At 40.8% G+C, this 24,339-nt stretch overlaps 1 protein-coding gene across 1 annotated transcript in view; it reads right to left on the bottom strand.

The window, feature by feature from the left end:
* The window catches only part of PRKDC (protein kinase, DNA-activated, catalytic polypeptide), a 130,133-nt gene that overhangs the window by 7,485 nt on the left and 98,309 nt on the right, over positions 1-24,339 (bottom strand). Inside the window, exons 66-81 of the mRNA XM_018562961.1 lie at positions 23,830-23,941; positions 23,520-23,706; positions 20,664-20,838; positions 18,647-18,825; positions 13,333-13,513; positions 12,612-12,772; positions 12,176-12,387; positions 11,749-11,836; positions 8,591-8,734; positions 7,750-7,954; positions 6,056-6,123; positions 5,305-5,525; positions 5,089-5,181; positions 1,599-1,685; positions 1,425-1,496; positions 964-1,165 (exon numbers count right to left, since the gene is read on the bottom strand). Coding sequence (XP_018418463.1) covers positions 964-1,165; positions 1,425-1,496; positions 1,599-1,685; positions 5,089-5,181; positions 5,305-5,525; positions 6,056-6,123; positions 7,750-7,954; positions 8,591-8,734; positions 11,749-11,836; positions 12,176-12,387; positions 12,612-12,772; positions 13,333-13,513; positions 18,647-18,825; positions 20,664-20,838; positions 23,520-23,706; positions 23,830-23,941 — 2,387 coding nt within the window. The remainder of the gene's footprint in view (positions 1-963; positions 1,166-1,424; positions 1,497-1,598; positions 1,686-5,088; positions 5,182-5,304; positions 5,526-6,055; positions 6,124-7,749; positions 7,955-8,590; positions 8,735-11,748; positions 11,837-12,175; positions 12,388-12,611; positions 12,773-13,332; positions 13,514-18,646; positions 18,826-20,663; positions 20,839-23,519; positions 23,707-23,829; positions 23,942-24,339) is intronic.

Below are 24,339 nucleotides of genomic sequence, written 5' to 3'. Positions count from 1 at the left end.
GGGGGGGGGCGGATGGGGTTTTTCGAAGACACCCCTGACATTTCCCTTTTGAAATAGAAATGGAGGACACAGTCTTCCATTTTTCAATTTCTTTTCCTGCAGCCTCTGTTCTAAATGAATGGAGAGCACTCAGTACAGAGCCGTCCCATTCTTTCAGAAACTATTGATAGTAAAACATTTACTATTAGCCAGTTTCTGAATAGGGAGAAGCCTCTGTAGTGAGCGCTTCTCCCCACTGAGAAATTCATGAATGAACAGGAAGTGATGTAAAGCACTTCCTGTTCATTCATAACTGGGTGTCCCCCATTATTTACAAACATTGGAGTGATCAGATGATCACTCTAGTGTTTGCTCTGCACACAGAGGATCGATAAATATCACTGATATTTACCTATCCTCCACTCAGCTACGCACACAGCAGCTGTCATCCTGAAACTGACAGGATGACAGCGACTCCTCTCGCTGATAGCTATTATTTTAAAGGGGAACTGCTCAGACATAAGTTCATGGTCGCTAAAGCGACCATGAGCTTATAGCAGAACGATAAATGCCACCGACGTAAGGCATACTGACCTGGCAGTCTGGGAACAGTTTTTCTCCGTCATATGCCTTACGTCGGTGGCAGGGAAAGGGTTAATGTCCGGCTAAACTATTTATTATTCGGTTTTCTTTCTCCATTTATAGAGCTGCAAACGCACTTATTAAACTCACAACATTACATATGTAATATAATGGACTTTGTGGTCAGTCCTAAAACTGTATCTGTATATTGTTGTCATAGCTAGACATTGGCTATCAAAAGGCCACTCAGAAACCTCCAAGGAATTAGGAACTAGTGGTTACACAATAATGCTCCTAAGAATAGTAATTACCGGAGGTTCCGGTCTAAATACAAGTGGAACGTGAATACAGTTCTAATGTAGAAGATTCGATATCAAGTTTGCTAGTTAGGTTTTCTATTACCTGCGTAGCAGTACCAAAAGCATGACCAAAGTCAATGCCAATCATTCCCCCAGTCTCCATATTGACCATGAAATTGCTCAGGTGGCGATCTCCTATGCCAAGTATCCAGTGACTGATGCACAGCAAAGCATGTGAGCGGGCAAAGTGGGAGCGCAGGGTAAGAAAAGCTTCAGGAGTCGTGCTCATCTTTACAAAGGCCCGTCTGAAATACAGAAAGAAGATTTTATATAGACTCCCTGACAATCCATGTATATATGCCCTCCTCTGTTTGTCTGGATCCACACAACAAAATAAGCTTTTGAAATAAAATGTAAGCCATATTAATTACACATTTATTTAGGGTAATCCATCAGTGTATATGATTTATAATAAATACATGTGAGAGTTCAATACAGTATAGGAGAACAAAAACCCAACTTTATAGCCCACCCCAAACTGCAGCTGAAGCACGGTCTACTCACCGTAACAGGTCTCCAGGAACAAGAGCTTCTCTTTCCCTGAAAGACTTCACTGTGGAGGAATTATTAGCATTTCTGTAAAACAAGCAGAAATTAGGACGTGTTGCTTCACAAATCCAGTGTAAAGTAATGATTAGCAGATAAAAATATTAAAAAAGAAATGATCTAGTTACTTACTTGTATGTATTACAGTGTTGCAGTGGGCTGCCATCTTTGTCCTTCTTGTCCAGCCAGGCTCTGTAATGTGCTTCTGGGTTACACTTTCTGCAGTGAAATAACAACATCTGTGATAGCCCTGAAATAGTTAAGTTTTAGCTGTTCTAATCTAGAACTACACGCACAACTTTTTTCAGTTTTGAATAGAATTTAGAAGCTTTATAGATTTAGATTTTCATTTCTGTCTTTATACCTGTTGGGGAGATTTTCATCACAGTGTCTCTGGACAGGATTTGACAGAAAATATCCCCAATGGAGACACAGAGAGCAATTTATACTTACTGCTTCTTAAACTTCCACACTCAACTGAACTAAAAGGGATTTCTGTGTCCCTTTTGAAGAGATCATTGCTTCCTGTCACTCATTACAAAAAATGAGGGGGGAAATTATTCTATCTGTATGCACTGGGAGTGCTTAGTACAAGAAAAGATATTCATGATAAGAGTACATAGGTCATTTACAGTAAACATTTTAATTAATTATAGAGGTATATCTTTTGTTCCAGTACCTAGAGGCAGGACTTATACACCCAGAGCTTTGCTGTGTACCCCGATGAGTGTTCTTCCCCTTCAGAATCTCTTCATTCCACAATCACAGTTTAGCAAAGGTAGTATACATATAGAGTATTCAGACCACCTTCACTTTTTTCCATTTGGTTATGGCACAGACAGAATTTTAGAAATGACTGTGAATTAAAAAGAAAAAACTGAAATATCACATTGGCATAAGCAACAACACTTGAAATTTAGCTCAAGTGCCTCCCATTTCTCTTGATCGTTGCTGAAATGTTTCTACACCTTGATTGGAGTCCACCTGTGGTAAATTAAATTAATTGGACATGATTTGATCTATAGAAGGTCTCACAACTGACAATGCATACTGTATCAGAGCAAAAGCCATGAGGTCAAAAGGAACTGCCTACAGAGCTCAGAGACAGGATTATTGCAAGGCACAGATCTGGGGAAGGCTATGAAAAAATTCTGCTGCACTGAAGAGTCCCAAGAACACAGTGGCCTCCATAATTCTCAAATGGAAAATGTTTGGCACAACCAGGACTCTTCCGAGAGCTGATCAACTGGCCAAACTGAGCAATCAGGGGAGAAGGGCCTTAGTAAGAGAGGTGACCAAGAACCCGATGGTCACTCTGACTGAGCTCCAGAGATCCTGTGTGGAGATGGGACAAAGTTCCAGAAGGACAACCATCACTGCAGCCCTCCACTGATCTGGCCTTCATGTTTGCAAAAAACTCAGACTGTGAGGAACAAGATTTTCTGGTCTGATGAAACCAAGTTTGAACTATTTGGCCTCAATTCTAAATGTTATGTCTGGAGGAAACCAGGCAACACTCATCACCTGCCCAATACCATCCCAACAGTGATGCATGGTGGCGGCATCATGCAATGGGGGTGTTTTTCAGACGCAGGGACTGGGAGGCTGGTCACGGTTGAAGGAAAGCTGAATAGAGCAAAGTACAGAGATATACTCAATGAAAACTTGTTCCACAGTGCTCAGGACCTCAGAACGGACATGAGCTTGAGAGGATTTGCAAAGAATGGCAGAAAATCCCCTAATCCAGGTGTGCAAAGCTTGTTGCGTCATACCCAAAAAGACTCGAGGCTGTAATTGCTGCCAAAGGTGCTTCAACAAAGTACTGCGTAAAGGGTCTAAATACTTAGGTGCATGATATTTGCACTGCTGGAAACTCCATTTTGGAGGCCAGCAGTGCTCATCCCATCAGTTTGAAAAATAGTGTTCCTTATGGGCAATATTTGATACAACTAAATTGCTTGTTAGATGCTGACTTTGAGGTGGAAGCCACTAACCTTACACAAAGGTTACAATTGAGGGGATACTCCAATAATTATTTTTTACTAAAGCCTATAAGAGGGCAAAAGAAAATCATGTTATGGTGAAACCGAAATTTGATAAGAAAAAGAATAATGGAAGAGCTGATCAGGTTAGATTGGTTCTCACCTACAATAGTCAGCATCATGCCATTTCCGATATCCTAACTAAACATTGGCATTGCTCTAGGATATCTAAGTTTATACATCGAAAACCATCTGTGACATACCGCAGATGTTTGTCTTTAAAAGATAAACTAGTGAAAAGTGAATTTAATAGAAATAGGAAACTGAGGTGTTGTTGAAACCCTGGAACTTACCAATGCCAGAAATGCAAATTTTTTGGGTTTATCCATGTGGGACCACAGATAATTACCCCTAGAGGACAAACAATTCGTAGTAGGCGATTTTGCAAACTGTGAGACGGAGGGAGTTACATATTTGCTACCTTGTCATTGCCACTATCTCCGTTCCTAGAAATCAAGTGGAACGCAATTAACAGATGTGATCGGAATATCCTGATTAGGATTTAAACCGTTTGGTTGGGAGTATAAGCACACTACACCCTTCTGACGAAGCCCCGTTGGGAAGAAACGTGTTAAGGATTTAGCCTTGTGATTGCTATTCACCTTGGCGTTGTGGATGTCCCTCTCACCTATAGTGAGGTGATACCAGGAGCTACGGCTTGGACACTTGCCGACACCTCAATCGTGTGTGACACCCTTGGAAGGCATTGAAGGAATCAATGGTATCGAGAGTACCAGCCAAGTATACGTATACTCACCGCCACCTGTACGGCCGTACCTGCAGCTTCTGAATTCAGGTTTGAATTGGCACGGCAGGTGTCATTTGATGCTTATCCTGCTCACTGAGCTACTCTCTCTATATATCTGACGTTCATGAATACGCGATTTGCACTGGAGTTTGACATTTCAGAAAGTATCGATACCATGAGTTTATCGGCCATTCCATGTGCCCAACACAGATTGGTTATCACAGAGAATCTGCCCAGTTTGCACTATACGGATATTAAAAAATCTGCAAAATAGTCTTCTCTTAAGAAGTTCATACAAATGATTTTGAGGAGTCCACATTAGAATCATTTCCACTAGCAATAACCGAGTGTGAATTATGTGCAATATACATGTGTGCCATATGTTTTAAGGATTAAGTTTTTGCATGTGTTTAATAAATTATATGTTTTATATATAACAATATAGTTGCAAGATTGTTTTTGTGGTGGGATCTCCTGTAATGGGGAAATGTGCTAATTTCATATTTCAATTTTTTCTTTATAATAAATTCACAGACATTTCTAAAATTCTGTTATCACTTTGTCATTATGTAGATTAAGGAAAAAAAAGAATTTTAAACAACTGCAGTATCAGGGGGCAACATAACTCAATATAAAAAAAGTGAAGGGGGTCTGAATACACTGAATGCGTCAATCTTTTATGTAAAGCTAATAAGTTGTGCTCATGCAGTGTTGTGAACAGACCACATGAATTTGGTTTATATTACAAGGCAAGGCTTTAATAGTAAACATCTCTACTGTGTTATACTGTAAATTAATCTGGTTTACAACACTCATAATAAAAAATAAATACCCAGTGAAGTCCTTCTTTTCATTTTCAGTCATTGCTCTTAAAATAAAGTCTTTTAAAGTGCATGTGTTCTCCAGCCACTCAATCATTCCAATTCTAAAGAAAAGGGAAATATCTATTTGTGATTTTGCTGTAATTTAAGAAACTATTTTATAATACATGAGAATAAACACATCTAAATTACAAACTAAGGAAAACAGAGGAGACATGAACTTATACCGTGTGGTCATGGGTATCACTTGGTATGTCTTTATCTGCACATATCTCTGGCTGCAAGCTGCGTCCTGGGAGAGGATGATATTCATGATGTCAAAGAGCTGCTCAATGCGCTGGTCCTGGCGTAGGTCTTCACCGCCTTTCACCAGAAACGGATAGTCCCGCTCATCATTTCCTCGGATAACAATACGCTTGGGTTTTCTGATGGAGCTCATAACTTTAACCTTACAAAAAAAAAAAAAAAAAAGGAGTATTGTATCCAAATAAAATTATATGAATAAGGTGGAAGGACCTCTACCTCCTTCCAACTCAAACTACACCAGGACTCCTCCTTACTATCTGCTAATGTATTGCTTCTTTGTTACTGCATGTACTCTGATCCTTGTACCGTCCAGCCACTCCATTAATTGTATGCATTACATGTACTGCTTACACAAGTTTCTTTTTGTATAGTGGCCTCAGACTGACAGTGGTGGTGGATTGTATTATGATGTATGTTATCCGTGTTAAACTCTGCACAATACAATTTATTGAAAAACACTATATGGGTGTGTTAGCATTGTTATTGTTTGTCTATGGACCTATAATGGGGCTTATACGGTAATCTCTTTATCTAGTCTTAGCTCTTATTAGGGTGTGCATATTTATTAATATAAATTGCTTTAAGCTGTCTCCACTACATGCCACTATGATATTTATGTAATTGTAGTGTGCCTTATAAAATATTTGAGACCTACACAACAAGAATGCATACCCTTTCATCAAATCCAGAAATCTTTACATGATACTCAGGCAGAGGATTGCTTCTTCCATTATACTGGCCTACAAAAACACGTGACAAAGAAAAGGTATATACATGAAAAAAGGATTTAAAAAGGAACATCATATAATATTTTTTTGAGTGAAGAAATCAGGCTGACAAAGAATCACTAATTTCTTTGATTCTTTTTAACACACTTAGAGATGACCTATTAGGAGAGAAATATGAAAGCCACTATAAAATGACTAGCTTTTAAAGGTATAGACTGAGGGGGATTCATCTTAATAATACACATTAAGCCATGGACCTGTAATTCACAAGGTGCGATTAGGATGACAGCCCCAGAGTTGGCTACTTTAAAAACAAATCAGCAATGGTAGGTCACATATTACTATCCACAGAGGCTCATTTTCAAGTTTCAAGAAAACTTGGGCTGAGAGAAATATGTATGTTGTCACATCTGACTTCTTAAAAATTGGATTTTGTCCTTACTGAACTTATATTTCTTGGAGTTCATTGAGGCACACACTAATTCACAGACTAATGGGTTATACTATCACCTACAGGAGTATTTGGACTAGCAAAAAAAAATAATGGCCAACCTGGTATAACCCCTCCTACTTTCAGCATGTCTTAGTTTTGTGGAAAAGCGGTACCAAGAGCATGATCACAGGCATTACATTTCTCTTCTGTTCACTGAAGGACACAGCAGAGATCTTGAATCTCTCACCAATGGATATCTACCAAGAATGGATATAGATACCTACTCTCTGTTATAAATACACTCATAACTAGGGTTTTAAGCTATAAAAATTAGAAGTGCACTGAAATGAAAATTTCAAAACCGAAATGTGAAAAAATATCAGGCCGAAACCGAAACTGTTTTTTTTGGCTGTCACAGGAGGCTGGGTGGTGCGGGAGGAGAGCTCAGCCTCCTGTGACAGCAATGACAGCTGTCTGTGCCCCCACACCGCCGCTCCCCTGACCTGTCACAGGAGGCTGAGCGGTGCGGGGAGGAGAGACGCCGGCCACTCACAGCGCTCTCCTCCCCCCGCACCCCTGGGCCTCCTGTGACAGTTTCTCTCCTCCCTGCTGGGACACAGAGCAGTGCCCAGTGGGGAGGAAAGCAGGGATGCAGCACTATTTCAGCCCCCCCAGAAAATGGCACTTTCGGCATTTTGCCAAAAGTGCCATTTTCGGACGATATGTTTTGGTGGCAAAAATTTCGGTGCATCGCTAATAAAAATGATTTCCTTTTCCTAAGGATTTATTTATAACCTATTATTTGTTATTCTTGCCTGGCTCTCAGTTCCTTACAAAGCATGCCATGTCTCTTTCCTGTGGTCTGCATCAGTGACATTGGGAGCTCTTCTGCACACATCTTCACTTGGTGATTTAAGAGTTAATTCACAGCAGGCGTATCAGGCAGCAACTCCCCTGCCTAGTGACCATAATTCATAATTAAAAGGTGCAGCTCTGTAGACCAGCTGGCACACACATCTAAGTCAACTGCTGGTTTGCAATCTACACATTACAACAACAGATTTACCCCAATAATACATTTTTCTGGTTGTTATGGAAGACAATGAGCAGTCTACTCTTCTATACAACAAGTGAAACCCTTCTCTATAACATGTTTAACGTGTTATACTCAATAAAGGTTACACAATGTAAAAATATATACTGACCAGGAATCTCTAATTCACTTCTGGAAAACTCTGGCTTGAAATTGCTCATCCATGGAGAATATTCTTTTAGGTTTCCTGGTTCATTTGGCGGTTCTTGAATTTTTGACAAGTTTGAAGAAAACTTTTTATTGAAATCTTCAGCTTTCATAGTAACAAGCTGGGATCCATCTTTTCCACACAATTTTTCAATTTCCTTTGCATATTTCTGCAAAGACACATGATTAATCACGAACGGCCTGCACATTTATTTTATGTCTCCTCCTGTAACAAGTAGGGCCATGCTTACGGTTTAGTCTATTGTATAAAATAACATGCATAAATATTTTTGCACGATCTTTAGACCTGGATTAATATTTTTTTTTTCTCACCACAACTGGGGCTTCAGTATAAAGCGTGCACAATAACATGCTAATTTATATAAAATAGTGGTAAACATTGTAATCATTTCCGGCAATGATACCTGTAGAAACGTTGATAAAATAGTCTTATTTATACTGTATATTAGAAAATGTATCCATAATACACTGGAACTCTTCATTCCCATTATAATATAAAGTGAAATCTGCAATTTGTATTTTTTTATTGAATCAGTGAACCTTTATTCTGAGTTGAGATCACGATTTACCACATTACTATTTTAAGTATAGTTACTAAAAGTAAAGACATTTTTCTACTTTAATATTTTTAGTTTTGGATAGTTCTTGCAAGGAATAACCCACTGTTTCCTTAAGGATCCTGGTGGTGAGATTTCCCTGACAGTACCTTTCCCCCAGGCAAAGCAGCCTTGAAACGGCTCAAAGTACACAGTCAATACCCATTTATTTCACAACAAATAACCTACCTCTGCAAACCTCTTTCTGAATGACCCAAAGAAGGGGTCATTCGCGTTGCACAAAACTGAATGCATCTCCTTATACAACTTCTTAATTTTACTTTTGTCTGGCTTTACTTTAGACAGTTCAATGAAAACGTCACTTTTCCAGTCCTTAATGTAAATACAATCAGTTAGTCACCCACATTTCATGTATACATACTATCATGTGTGAATACAATAATAGGAAAGGAAACAATAGGATCAAAGGGAGACATGTTTAAAGGCCTGAAACAGACCAGTGTTAACTGCAACTTAAATACAAATTCCCAATACCTGTACCAATTCCCAATAGCTAACATGAGACTAATGGCAATAACTAACACAAGACAATCATCCACAGGTCATGGATTCCTAATGCCTTACTACAGAAACATGAATGCTTTTTTTATTGACGGCAAATTAGAAATGAAAACATACCATAAATACGTGGTCAAGCCAATTCATATGATGTAGCACACTGTGAAAATGTTGGCATTAACCACTTGATGGCCGGGGTGTTAAACCCCCTACCGGTCCAGGCCATTTTTCAGTATTCAGCGATGCGGTACTTTGACTGACATTTATTCAGTCATGCAACACTGTACTGTTTTTATTTTTTTACTATATTAAGGACAAATTATGAATTATTTTTTGGTAAAATATAAAAGACATGGTCAGGTCAGGTAAATAGACACCAAACATGTCAAGCCTTGACATTGCTTGTGCCTGTGAAACTGCAAAAAACTACCGCTCATCAGTTTAGTGTTATGAGTGATTGATGGCCCTAGAATTATCGCTCTCACTCCGACGTTCACAGTGATATGTAACATGTGCGGCGCAATTGTCGTTTTCGAGCGTTGGCGCACCAGATGTGTATTTATGAGTGTTTGGGGGGGTTTTTTTAACTTTTTTTTTTACAAGTAATGTTATTGCTATTACTTAGGGGCTAACAACCCCCCTTATGTGATAGTACAGGTACACTGATAGGTCTTTTTTTATCTAAGACCCCTAATGTCACCTGGGGGCCCCCAAAGAAGCTGATGAAGCAGAGATCTGCTTCACCAGCTTCTTCTCTGGCTATAGCAGCCAGAGGACTGACAGCTGAATGCTGAAGTGATGTAATCCACACCACTTCCGCATTCAGAGATTGGAGTGGAGATCAGCAGGTGGAAGAGTGCTGATCTCCCTTCGGTCTTCATGTTAAGAGCGGCCGGGCCGGTCCCGTAGAAGGACAGCAGAGCCCGGTATAGTCGGTAACGGCAGCGGAGGGGGGCATCTCTGAAAGATGAGGGCACACACTGCTGGACACCGTACAAGCGATCAGACAGCTATAGAGACGCCCAACCGTTTGTATGTAACAGCCGTTAATGGCTGTTTACAAGTAGCAGTGTTTTCTGCTCGCGGGTGAGACCTAGGGGGCTCGCGTGAGCAAAAAACAAAATGCCATTTTTACAGTGCCCTGCTGGAGGGAGTTGCTGTCTGTCCGTTATTTACAACGGGCGGGCGGAGAGTAGTTAAAATAATTATAAAATGAACACATTCATTAATTTGATTACAATGGGGGGGCAAAATGTTATCCATAAATCAGAGGGTCCAAAATATGTTGGTAGTGGACTACAATCACTGTAAAGGAGAATGATGGGGGAGAGTAATAATAAGTAAGGGTGCACCGAAATTTTGACCACCGAAAATGGTAGTGTGGGCAAAATGCTGAAAGTATCTTTTTTGGCCGAAAATGCAGTGCATTCCTAGTTTCTCTCCTCCCCGATGGGTGCTGCTCTGTGTCCCCTGTCACACAGAGCAGTGCTCAGCAGTGAGAGAAACTGTCAGGATGAGCGGGGCAGGGAGGAGAGAGATATCAGCGGTGGTGTCACATGAGGCTGAGCTCTTCTCCCGCACGTCCCACTCGGCCTTCTGTAATAGGCAGATCAGGGAAGGAGACAGCTATCAGCTGTCACAGGAAGCCAATCCAACGATGCAGGGGAGGAGTCAGCTGCCAGATAAGTAGTACCCACATACATTTTCTCCCTCTATCCAGTTTAGAACCGGCACTAGTAGTTGTTCCTCTCCACCGATGTAACTTAATAATGGTTGCACAGACACAGATCTCCAGATATTTGGCTTTCTCACACTAAACTTCTTTCAAAGTGGCCACAACTCCACAGCTCAAAGAGTAAGTGCTATTTGTTCATTTTATTTCAAATGACCAACAACCTCTGGTGAGTGAGCTGTCTGGAAGATTAATCACACACAGTTGAAAGTGATTCTGCAGAAAAAACGGGCTTGTTTTTATCACTAGAGCACTCATTACTACTGGGGTTATTTAAAGGAACTCTGAGTCACATTGTATTTATTTGATAGATTTTCCTTTTTACACGTTTTAAAAAAATATATATATTTATGCCCATGTATTTTGAAGGTGGGATGTATTTAATGATCTAATATGTTGAAATTTACACATGGATTTTATTATTTGATTAGTGGGGGAGCACGTTATGGGGATTATATATGCTATATAGGTCAAATGTTCTGTGTTATTGTTATCCACAATAGTATGTTTAATGTGTTGCCAATTATGAATAGACAGGAAGTGCTCTACATCACTTCCTGTTCATTCATGATTGTGGCCATAGTAACTCTTACTATATCTACAGTTTATGAATGGAAAGGAGCATTCAGTATAGAGGTAATTAACAGGGGCTGCAGAAAAAGAGATTGATGGCTCTGTGTCCTCAATCTCTTTTTCTATTTCAAAAGGGAAATGCCATGGGTCTGTTTAGACCCCTGATATTACCCCAGAGCACGCAACAGTAAAGTAATGGTTTTGGTCTGAAAATTCCATTTCGGTACACCTCTAATAATAAGATATAGTTGATGGAAGTTTTAATTGATGGCACTGGAATTGCAGAGCTTGCCATAACAGAAGAAATGATGCATTTACCGGGTATTACACTAGAATAAAAGATGCTACATTAGGTTTCGATCAGGCAAAGGTAAACAGACCTGAGTGCACAGGTAATTAATGCAGTATAATTTACAGCTACCATGATCTCCATTGACCACTATGTAAGCTTTGAGGTAACTTTAGCCAAAAGGCAGTCTCTGTGCATTCTTCTCAAGTCAAGCAGTTATAGATAATCATTTACCTTTAATATCAAAACAGGATTAGACAGTTGCTCCAGAGCCTTGATGAATTCTCCACCTAATCCATTTTTATCCAACTTGTTTTGAATTCTTTAAAAAAAAAAAAAGCACCAGAAATGTTTTATTAGAAAGGATATATGTCCTCACTGAAACACACCCTTCTTTCCCTTTAAAAGAAACTTGCAATGACCGAAATACAGAGACTGCTTTTGCTGACTTCCTGAAACTACCTGCTGCTGTCTGGCTGTCCCTTTTCCTAGAACAAACATACAATGGCTCTGTCCTGTGCTGCAACCACCAAGCTATTGGAATCTGTGCATGCAATTTAGGGACACCAGACCACTAATTAAGTCATAGCAATTGCATTGAATTTGATCTGTGCGCACATATATTATTGAGGTCACAAACAAAATACTTGTGTACATTTACCTTTCCACAAAATCTTTATTTCTGTGCCCATCCACTGTGCCCGCAAAGCTATAGTTGTCCCCACTAATCATAAAGGGGTACACAAGAGCCTGGGGGTAATGGTCAGCAATTTCTTCTATTATAAAATGCACCGCAATAGCTTCCTTCTTGTCAAGCATCGCCATCATCTGACTGATCCAGCCAATAAATTGCCAGCATGCAACTGAACTGACCTGGAATGAGGTAAAGGTAATGCTAATTTCAACTTTAAAATAACACAGCCATTGTAGTTTGACAAGTCTATACAGTATATTGAACAGAAGCACTTGCATAAAAGAATACAGCATATACAGAGTAAACTATAATGCCAGTTAAAGACATCTATAGAAATTCTAAAAGGGGGGGGGGAAAAAGACACCGCTTGTCAGGTGTGTTATTAAGAATACTTCAAACTTACCTCTCTAGTCATCAAGTCCAAAGTTTCAGAGGGATACAATTCAATAATTTGAAGCAATCTTGGAAATTTTAGCCGTGCTTCTTCAGACTCTAATTTTAATGCTCTAATCATTTTTTCCACAATGATTTCAGGAAACTGTTTCAGGTCCTGTGCATTCAATACTATAAAACAGGCAGAGAACAATTTAGGCAACGTTTAAGTAAGGATAATTGATTTCTAAGACTATGAAATATAATATGCAGTATTAAAACTTGGCCCCATAAACTTTTGGGGCAGTATTGTGTGTTTTAGGTCCAATAGTATCTGAAAAACAAGCTCAGACTTACAAATCCATGGAAGCAAAAATGTTTGATTCTGCTCCTGTACTTAAAGCTGTGCATAAAAACATCCAAACAAAAAAACCCTCTAAACTGTCTGGCTACAATCAGGCTTAGGTGTGAATGAGGTCTTAATGTCACATAATACTCATAATGCTGCAGGCAAATAAAAAGAAAGATGTTTACAACATTCCAATCATCAAGGGAAAATCCCAAAATAATTCTTGTAAATACAGTAAAAGCCCAACAATGTGTGTGTCAAGCCTGGTAAAATAAGCATTGCTTAGCTTATGTGAATACATATTGTTGCTGGGGATCTTATCTCTACCAACACTCTTAAAAGAAGGCAGTACTAGGTCTGCAGTACAGTCTCTGCCCACCCCTGTATATACACAAGGTGATACCTGATGAGTTGTCTTCTACTTTCCGGAGATGTGCGTCACAAAAGTCCACCAAGGTCATGTAAGCTTTAATGACTCCTTTGCGGTCAGTGTTTTCCTTCGAGCATGACTGTTCCTCTTCTGAAGCTTTTCTGGCTGCACATTTTAAGTAATGAAGGGACTTCCTATACAGTCCCGCTGCTACCTGCAATCAACAGTTTATAATAATGCAGAAATTCACTAGTGTTAATAAAAGCAGGATTTTTTCTACTCCCCACAAAATCCTTTTCTTGGAATTCATATCGGGACACATGCTCACATGAATCAGGATCAATGAGCTATACCGCCACTTTTAGTAGGAATTGGACACTAACAGCCAAAACAAAGCCAAGCCAACAATAACCCCTCCCACTCACACAATGCTTTAATTTTTTGGGGAAAAGCCGTATTAAGAGTATGTCATAGTCACAGAGAGGTGGAACTCATGTCCCTTAATGAAACCCAAGAAATGGTTTTTACAGTTAATACAAAAATCCAGTTTACTTGATTATCCATTAAACTACACAGGATCAGATGAATTGGCAACATTGAGACTTCCCAAAGCGCTCCAACTGAGGGGAGGGCAACAACAACCCCTAACATCCCTAGAAAAAATTACAGTGAAAAACACTGAAGAATGCCTGCAACTGAAAGAGCTGCTTGCAGAACCATACAGCCAAAGCTTGCATCCACAGATACCTGAACAGCCAGCTGGTAAAACTTGGAGAACGAGTACACTAAAAACCAGGTGGCGGCTTGCAAAGCTGGTAAACAGAAGTTTGATGCTGAAAAGTCCAGGAAGCACTCAAGTGCACCTTGAGGATAAGGAAAAGATTGAACCTTATACTTAAGTCTGTTGGCTTGAAAAATAATCTGCTTGAACCACCAAGATATGGTGGAGTGTGAAGCAGGCTGTCCCTTATAGGGACCTTCTGGAATGAAGGAGAGATTCAGTCTGAGAGAAGATGAAGCTGCGAGGTAGACATAAAACAGCTCTAACTACATCCGGGCAATGGAGAGATAATCCCCCTAGGATGAACTGGAGAAGGACAGAGGGGTGGAAGAACAATGTTTTGATTAAGGTGGAAATTAGAGGCCACCTTAGGGAAAAAGAAGGCACTGGGCTTCAGGACAACCTCACTCTTGTGAAGGCTACGAAAGGGTTCTTTACAAGACAAGGCTGGCTGCCAACTCGGACAGTTGCCGGGCAGATAATATATAGAAAATGAACTGCGCCAATAAGCAAGCTAACAGCTACAAAGCACTGGAATGTACACCCACTGCGAGTGTGTATACGTGAAAAATGAGTAACTCGTCACATTTAGTTATTCAGTTGCCGGGCAGAGTTTATGGCAATGATGAAGGCTACTTTATGAGTTACGATAGACAAAGATACCGCTGATGGGTTCAAAAAGTGTTTTCTGAAGAGCTGAGAGAGCAAGGTTGAGATCACATGAAGTCACTGAAGGCTGTACAGGTGGGACTATGTGAGCTACACCTTATACAAAGACCTTGACAAAGAAGTGCAAAATCAGTCCTTGGAACAAAATTGCAAGAGCTAAAATTTGTCCCTCAATGGTGCTCAAAGCCAATTGTTGATCCAGGCCAAATTGTTGAAAGGTGATGATCTGTCCACAGAGTATTTCCTGAGATTAAATGTCTTCCTTATATTGTAAAGCGCTGCGCAAACTGTTGGCGCTATATAAATCCTGTATAATCATAATAATTTGCTGGAAAGATGGAGACATGCAAGTGCACAACCTTGATGTCCAAAGATAGTCTCAAAGGCAGAGGAAGGCTAAGATCGACCAGTTGTATTCCATGTTAGCCCTCAAATAAGGACATTGGGTGCTTTCAGTTCCAGAATGGGACAGGTGCCCTCATTTGCTTTTAGACCAGTGAAAAGGTCTAAGTAAAAATACTTTAAAGCCTTGCAGTTGAGGAGCAATGGCAAAGATCATTGACTTAGGATTTCTGTCAGGGCAGCATTGAAATCTGTTAGTCTTCGCAAAGAGGGTGGCAGATTGGACAATAGGAAGTGTGGTAATTGCACAGATTAAAACTAACTTAAAACAGTAACTTGCAGCCCTTGGAGATCAAGTCTTTTGCCCATGCATCAGAAATACTCTGTTCAGGCATCCACAAAGGCCAATAGATATCTTTCTACTTCAGAAAATGGAGGCGTCCCCTTATTGTGAGGATGAATTTCCTGCTAGCTTGGAGGACTTAGAAGCTCAGTATTTATGACAGAATTGGGCATTAAGAGGAATAATTAAATTTTGCCTGTCGGGAGGCATAATTCTCTTTTGTTGTGGTAAAAAGTAATTTTACCACCACTGACATCTTTGATAAAGTTATTGCAGGAACTCCAAAGACATTCTCCATCAAGGGCATGCATAGCAAATCGCATTTTACACAGATCAGTATTTTAACCATAGAGTCTTCCACATATTAATAGATAGAAGCCTCATTCTAGAAACGAAACGGACAATGTCCAGCAGAATATTAACACAACAGTGTAATGCAACAAGCATAAGCTGCAAATGTTCCATAACTGAATCATCAGTAAGAATGGCGCGGGGGTCTTTAGATATTTCTTTAGACCACCCGAGAGTGACCCCGCAAAGCCCACCTGAGACCCCTCACAGGTCGCCTGAGAGTGACCTTGCACAGCCCACGATTGTATAGTTTACGGCCTGAGATGCCGCTGCAACCTGCTATATATAGGCCGCACCATCCGCCCCTTACGTAAACGAATAGGGGAGCACAGAAGATACATTGAAAAAGGCAATACCGAACACGGTGTCCCACGCCACTTCCTTCACAAACATCAGAAAAATATTAAATTTCTACAAGTTTTGGTCATCGAGCAGATCCCAGACCGCCTACCCGCAGCAGATTCCACGAGCTATGCAAACAGGAAACTTATTGGATCTATAAGCTCAATACACTTTCCCCATTTGGCCTCAATGACGAACTTGAAATCAGTACCATAATATAATACAACACTCCTTATTGAACCCTCCATGATTATTTATCCCAAATAATTGAAGCCAATCAGCTCTTAAACCCATTCTCTCATGCCCAATATTCATTTCAGAACACACCCCCAATTCATCTTACAACACATGAATCAAATAACCACGCCCCCCGCCCCTTTCGTTTAAAATCTCCCTCCAGATCCCTCTCCCCCACACTGGCTTGACAAGGAAAACGTAGTCTTTAAAACGCGTTGCCACATTACCACGACAACAGGAACTTCTGACCTGCGTCTGGGACACCTCGGCCACCATCCCCGGGCAGACCGGCACTCGCCTGTCTAACGAAAAGTTAACGAAACTTGAGCCCGCATTGCGGGCTCAACTCTCCGGCATCACCACTTTCCCCAGTGGGACCTAATCAGCGTCCCCCTATCCACCAACGGACAGGACATCCTCACCCCCGGCACCAGCGGGGAAGACCGTCACCTCTCCAGCCCCGCTGCCTACCAGCACGCCGACAGGGTCAGCAAGCCGTGGCACTCCAATCAACACACAAGATTCCGTAAGACCACCTTCAGGCAAAACCCCCCCTGCACAAATCCCGACGTCGATGACAGCACATCCATGAAAACCTCATGGTGAGTTACTACACGTTTTCTAACATGGTACCATCACCCATGTTACAACTGTTATCTTTTTCTCCTTCACTCCTTTGACACCCAACGTAGGAATATCTCACATACATCCTGTATGCCTCAAGCCATTCTGGCTTCAACACCACTCAAACTCTGAACATAATTGGTAGTAGCGCTTTAGACTGTTTATTTTTTTTTGCTCTATGTGGGTAGTTACGCCACTGTACGGTACCATTAAGGCAAAGTCACACACAGCCGAACCACCTGGAGTACGGAGCGGGAGTTGACTGAGTCACTATGAAGAGGCAGCAAGGACAGACCAAGATAACCCTTACAAAGAAAGCATTGGCAAGAAACTACTTTATGCTGAAAGGCAGGAAGAAGCAGTGTAAGAGCACATGTGACACAGGTATGATGCAGTACTTAAAGTGACACTAAACTCGGGAGTTAAATCTTAAAAATGCATTCAAGTACCTTAACTATTAACAAAAATATAGATTATATGTGCACCACTCGGCTGTAGATCCTTAAATCATCTCTGAATTTGTACTGATACTGTTCTTCCTTCTGGAGGGTGGCTACTTTTGTTCCCCACGGTCCCTGTTTGTTGTAAAGTAGCCCTCCAAGCTTGCTCCTGTGATGGACTACAATCTCACATTTAGTGTACTAATTTATATTAATATGGTAATCCATCATAGGAGCATGCTTGGAGCGGTGACTACTTTACAACACACACAAAAATCATGGGAAACAAAAGTAGCCACACTCCATAAGGAAGGACAGTATTGGCATGAATTCAGAGTTGATTTGAGGATCTACATCCAAGTGATAAACAAATGAGCTACATTTTTGGTAATAGTTAGGGTACTTGAATGCATTTTTAAGATTTAATTCCTGAGTTTAGCGTCAGTGTAATTCTCCAGCACGTTAACTGTAAAAATGTGCCATGTTCATTTAGGGACATGGCCCTAACTTAACACAGTTACCTGGTGAGCATCCAGTGGCTAACAAGCACATTAGCGAAGTCGAGGAACCCCGCCCCCATGTAGAAACCAGTAAACATGTCACACTCCAGGCATGCTTCGACCCAACCACAGGCATACACCTAAGGAGTCTTTATGGATTAGGATAATACCTGAAGATTTTTCCCCCTAAAGACCAGTAAAGCACTCTGCAGCTAACAAACCAGTACATTAGGTATCTGGGGGGTGCCCCAAGAACAGCTCAGGGACTGAGGGTCACATTATAGACTAGCCCTACATTTCTTAGTTAAGTAGGGTCCAGGTTATGCCTTCAAGATGACACTGAGGGTTAGCTAATTCGGATAGCCGCAAAAGTCCCAAGTCAGCAGCTTAACCAATAATCTTGAATGAAGTAACAATAGTCTTGATAAAAGTAAACATTTCTAGAAAAATGGTTTAACTTCTCTCGAAAAAAAGCTTCTGTGCTCCTAGGACACATGGAAAAAATGAAGCATCATGGGTGTGGGAGGGGTTAAACTTGGTTAGCGAACAGTTTTTTTTTTTCATTTAATTTTTGCCTCCAAATTCCTTTTGAAGGCGGCATTATAAACTAATGTTACTGATTCAACTGATCCTGAATCCTTTGATGAACAATTATGAAAAAGATTTTGGTAAACATTTTTATTTATTTTTTTATAATTTTAATTAGATGGATGAGTACCTCATCTGCTGATTCTGCAAGCTGTACGACTCTTCCAGCCTTTGATGTCTCAATTCTTTCCAGACTGTCTGGCTCCTTGCATATTGCATTTCCCATGATTCTGTAAGTGGCTCCCAATAATATGTTATGATATTTGGATGCACATGGATTTTTGTTTACATATTCTGGACTTGTTTCCTCTGTTACATTGGAAAACAATTTTGTACATTACAACAATAATACTTAAAGAAGAACTGAAGCAAACACTTATTTTTAGTTTTGGACACAGTAAGAGAGGGTTATATCTCCTGTCAGCCTTTTTTATTTGCCCCATTGGGAAGATTACCCTTCACTTTCTGTCCGATAGCCACAACAGAAAGTTAGAGGAAATCCCTTCAAAGAGAGAAAAATCCCTGATGGTCAGCAGGGCCACCAGAACTAGTGTCCCCAGAAGAAGATTTCCTATATATTCCTGTTCTGATGACCAAATGATGATCATTTTCATTATTACTGAGAACAGTGACCAGGAAAAATATAGAGGGTGAATCTCCCTAATGTGGACACAGCAATAAATTTGACTAATCCATTTCCACTCTATTGAAAGCCCTCCCCACAAAAAAAACGTTGTTGTGTAGGGTGGAGTGGCAAGATGGAAGCCTCTTCTTAGTAAGAAAAACATCCAAGCCCGGCTCCATTTTGCAAAAACCTACATCAAGTCTAACAAAAGCATATATAGGAAAATGTGTTATGGTCTGATGAGGCCAAGATTTAACTTTTTGGCCAGAATTCCAAAAAGTATGTTTGTCGCAAAAACAACACTGTGCATCACCAAAAGAAACCATACCCACAGTGAATCATGGTGGTGGCAGCATCATGCTTTGGGGCTGTTTTTCTCTAGCTGGAACTGGGGCTTTAGTCCAGCTAACATTGATTATCTCTTACAATGGCACCTGGAAGTATGTAGGATATATTAGGCAGCCAAAGAACAATTTGTCCCTTAAGTGTAAGTATTTGAGTGACTTTGACAAGGGCCAAATTGTGATGGCTAGATGACTACGTCACAGCAACTCCAAAACTGCAGCTCTTGTGGGATATTCCTGGGCTGCAGCGGTCAGGACTTACCAAAAGTGGCCCAAGGAAGGAAAACCGGTGAAGCAGCAACAGTGTGATGGGTGATCAAGGCTCACTGATGCACGTGGGGAGCGAAGGCAGGCCTATTTAGTCCTATCCTGTAGAAGAGCTACTGTAGCTCAAATTGCTGAAAAAGTTAATGCCATCTCCGATAGAAAGGTGTCTGAATGCACAGTGCGTCTCAGTTTGTTGCGTATGAGGCTGCCTAGCCACAGACTGTTTAGGGTGCCCAGGCTGACCCGTATCCACTGCCAAAAGTGCTTATAATGGGCATGTGAGCATCAGAAATGTACCACAAAACAATGGAAGAAGGTGGCCTGGTCTGAGGAATCATGTTTTCTTTTACATCATGTGGATGGCTGGGTCTGTGTGTGTCGCTGGTTTCAATGCGAGGCTCTGTATCCACAAGTCATTGTGAGTATGTTTTACCATTACTGATTTTAAACAAATAATATTGCACCAGAGAAGGCTCAATTTTGTACTTTTTTTTTAACATATATCAGAGCTGTTTTACCTGCAAATAGATATGCATTTCTTTTCATTTCATTCAATATTGAGATTTTAAAAGCCAGGAAGATAACATCACGTTACACTCTGTTACACTCAAGGAATATGATTGGCACTATGAATAGTGAACGGGCATCAGCAGAGTGATAGAGTACACTGTCTCTCTTTGCTTTCTCCATCTGTCAGCTTGTTACTTGTCAGAGCATTTGTATGTAACTCACCAGAGAGGGACCTAGTGCTGCTGCACAGGGGATTACACATGGCTAGCATCAAGTCAAATTTAGATACTCATTCTAGCTGCAAATGCAATCATTAATAATCTGCCTGGAGTTCAGGTTAAAACACAAACTCTACCTTCATATATTTGGTAAAACACTAAGCCACACAGCACAGTTCTTACCCAGTAAGGAGATTGTTTTTAGTATAGTAAGTATCTGTTCAGGACAGCTCTGGCTCTTGCTGCGGCTGTGACTGTAGCTACAGTAGCTGTGAACCCATTTCAACAACCAGTTTTCATTAGTTTTAGACTCACGGTGAAGTTCTTTCAAAAGTTTTATTGCAACAGAAAAGTTATTCTGTTAAAAAAAAGAAAAGAAAAAAGTGAAATGTTAGTGCATGAAGCTTTACCAATATATTAATCTTTACACTGTCTAGTAGGAGAGGCAAAGGACAAGCGTTAACTCCAGAGGATGATAGTATGGTCATTATGATTACATTTTTACAGTAAACTCCCCATTATCCAGGATTCAAGCAACCGAAAAAAAAAACCACAAAAACAAAACGGAGGACGTAATATGTCCTCGATTTTCTTTTGCCAGTTAGTTGATAGACCTGTGCATACTAAAAAATGTTAGCAACTACATTCATTTACATTTTTTAAATGATCTGTTTACATTTTGCTGCTGCCTGGTGGCTAGATTCCACAGCCAGCAGCTCAATGTAAACAACGGACAGTGGGTGGGAGCAATAGCTAGCTTGCTAATGGCTATTTCAAATTTCAATAGCAGGCTGGCTATTGCTCGCACCCTCTGCCTGCTGTCAATCAGCAGAAGAGTGGACCTGAGAAAAATTTGTTGAAAGTGCTCGAGAGTCGCTGTCATTTCTAGCCATAGATTTTGACCATACAGTTAAAATCTAACACATTAGCATGGTGGTTAACAGCAGGCTGTATAGAAGGATCTTTGAAGGTAAAGAGGGCTTCCAACGTCTTGTCCACATGGTATTTGAAAACAGGGACATCTACAGGGATTAGAAGTGCACCAAAATGAAAATTTTAAAACAGAAACCGAAAATAAAATAAACGTCAGGCCGAAACTGAAAATAATTTTTTTCTAACCTTTTACTGTTTCACGATTGCTTGACACGGAGGTGACACCATATGATCCCTACCGTTATCTAATTTCCTGAAGGGCATTTAGCGCTGTACACTTCATTACACCCTTGTTCATTCATAACTTGTGGAGATAGTATGTTTGCCATGTCCACAATCATGAATGAACAGGAGATGATGTAGATCACTTCCCATTCATTCACAATTGAGGACACAGTAAACATACTCTGTCCTCCATTATTTACAAGCAGTCAGCGATCAGAGCGCTGACTGCTTATACCCGCTCTCCATCCTGGCTTGCTGTCACAGGAGGCTGAGCGAGCAGGGAGAAAAGATCGGTCTACTGTGACAGCTGACTCCACCGCCGCATCACGACCCGCGCCAATCTCCTCATCTGTCACAGCCAAGCGGGACGGTGTGAGGAGAGCCCGGCCTATTGTGACACGCTGGCTGCACACAGCGCTCTCCTCCCCCACACACCTCAGCCTCCTGTGACAGTTTCTCTCCTCCCTGCTGGATGCTGCGCTGTGTGAGAGCACACACAAAGCAGCGCACAGCGGGGAGGAGAACGACCAGAGATGCACCGCAATTTTGGCCAAAAGTACCATTTTCGGCCGAACTTTCAGTGCATCCCTAACAGGGACTCTTAAATTCTTTATCTTACAAAAGATATTGTGGGCTAAACTTTTCAGGTTGATCCCAGTCATCATACACCAGGTGCAAAAGCGAATATATAGAGAAGGTTTTAGCAGGATTGGTCAAGGGTGATGCAGATGGCCCTATAACTGTAAACAAGTACACACTGCTTCCACAGGGACAGCAGCAGTCCTTTAGCGTAGGAGAGATGTAAGGGGACAGGTCCTTTTCCTGGCCTCCACAGAGCAGGAAGCAGCCCTTTCTTTTTATTCCTCTGGAAGTGCAAAGGCAGACAGAGGAAGGTCAGAGAGGGACTCTGAGGAGGCCTGATTGCGCCCCCTGTGGTCTGACTTCAAAAGGTTAGACATTTTACCCAAAAATTCAGAGATTACAGCAGTAAACTCCTCTGTAGATAAAGACAATAAAGGAGGGTTATCTGGATTGAGCTGAGGAGGACAGCAATGGGGAAAATGACCATGGCATAGGACTGTCATAAAATGTATCCCCAGAAGGGACAGATCATTCCTCATAACTGTTGTCGGGATATGTGGCCCTAGAGCCTGCTGACCAAACATCCTCACATCTATGATCTCCCATTGCACTGAGATGTAAGCCCCAGGTACTCACAAATGCAGAGGCTGGAGGGTGCCTTGTACCAAGACACTGTAGGCAGTAATGGTGACACAGTGTGCTGTACTGCAAAGTCACAGCAGCTGGAGTAGCAGAGTATGACCAACTCAGCACACGCCAGAAGAAGGAAAGTGGCAGGTGCATACCCAGAGAGAGCCTGTGCAGGCTGAAAGGTGCCCACTCAGCTATTTATGAGAGGCCAAAATGGCACTAAATTAAAAAAAAGGTGGCAGGAACCACCCCCCATAAGCAGGGATAGGGGCTGCAACACTGGCCACCTTTTGCAGGAACTGGGCCCTGGTTTACCTGTATCTTAATGTGGTTGCCTTCGGAAGGCAGCTGCGGTCATTGGAGTGGAAGGGACTATACAGGGCTGTTTCTACATATTTGATTTACCAGTCTCCAATAACCTGAAGGTAGCTGCAAAACCCATTGGTTCAAGAATTAACCCCGTTCCCTGCGATGTATAATCAAAAAACGTTTAAAGGTGCTGTGATTGTTTATCTGTCCTGTAAACCCAGCAGTGTTGGTTTACATATGTTCATTAGGGAGTCTTACATTTACAACTATATTTAAATTCATTTAAAGTACTACACAATAGCTTTAAATAAAAATGTGTAAGCCATAATTGTAACAGATGTTGCAGTGCCGCAATATTACCTGTTTTCTAGCACTGCCCACCATTTTCATTTTCATCACAAATTTGCATTCTTTCATCAAAAAGTTTACATCTTCTTTCTTATCCACTTCCATAGCCTCACTGTCATCTGCTTCATTATCTATTTCCATACTCTCATCCATATGCTGACTGGAAAGTTTTTCCTGGATTTTATCAAGGAAGAAACACCTGACAACAAAATCATGTACACACAGAGATGGATTAAGCTATTAATACCGGGGACACTTGATTTTAGAATTACTTTTTAGTGTATAAAAAAATAAAAAGTAATGTGCAGCAAGATATCTCTACCTGTTTGTAATTATGTCATCCCAAATATTCATAGGGTCCATTTTATCATCTGGATATCTACTTTTCCAACGTTTAAGTAATCGTTTTAGTGCTGGCAAAGATGTTAAATTGCCTATGATAATAATGCATAAAATGAAAATGCAATTTAGAAAGAGTTCTTAATAAGTGAACAAAACACTTAAAAATTGCTAACAGGCCCCTGAACTGGGGGATCGAGCAATATGACCAGATGGAGGACACAGAGGATAATCCAAATGTTCAAAACGAAGGAAAGGTCATCACCAAAGACAATAACTTCACACGGAAGGAGCACTAAATCAGGCTAAGAATGACCACTGTCATTCTGACCCTGATGAAAGGGACATTATGGTGTGCTGGTGACATCTTTTTAAACGGGTCACATATACTACATAGCCACTTAGATTGAGTCTGTACACTGTTTTGCAGCGATTAGCAGGTGCAACAGCTACCCAAGGACTTTTTCTACAGTGACATTAATAAACTATGGTG

Source organism: Nanorana parkeri, unplaced genomic scaffold, assembly GCF_000935625.1.
Source record: "Nanorana parkeri isolate BGI_ZX_2015 unplaced genomic scaffold, ASM93562v1 scaffold617, whole genome shotgun sequence".
Taxonomy (NCBI): domain Eukaryota; kingdom Metazoa; phylum Chordata; class Amphibia; order Anura; family Dicroglossidae; genus Nanorana; species Nanorana parkeri.
This window is presented reverse-complemented; position numbering and strand designations above follow the sequence as displayed.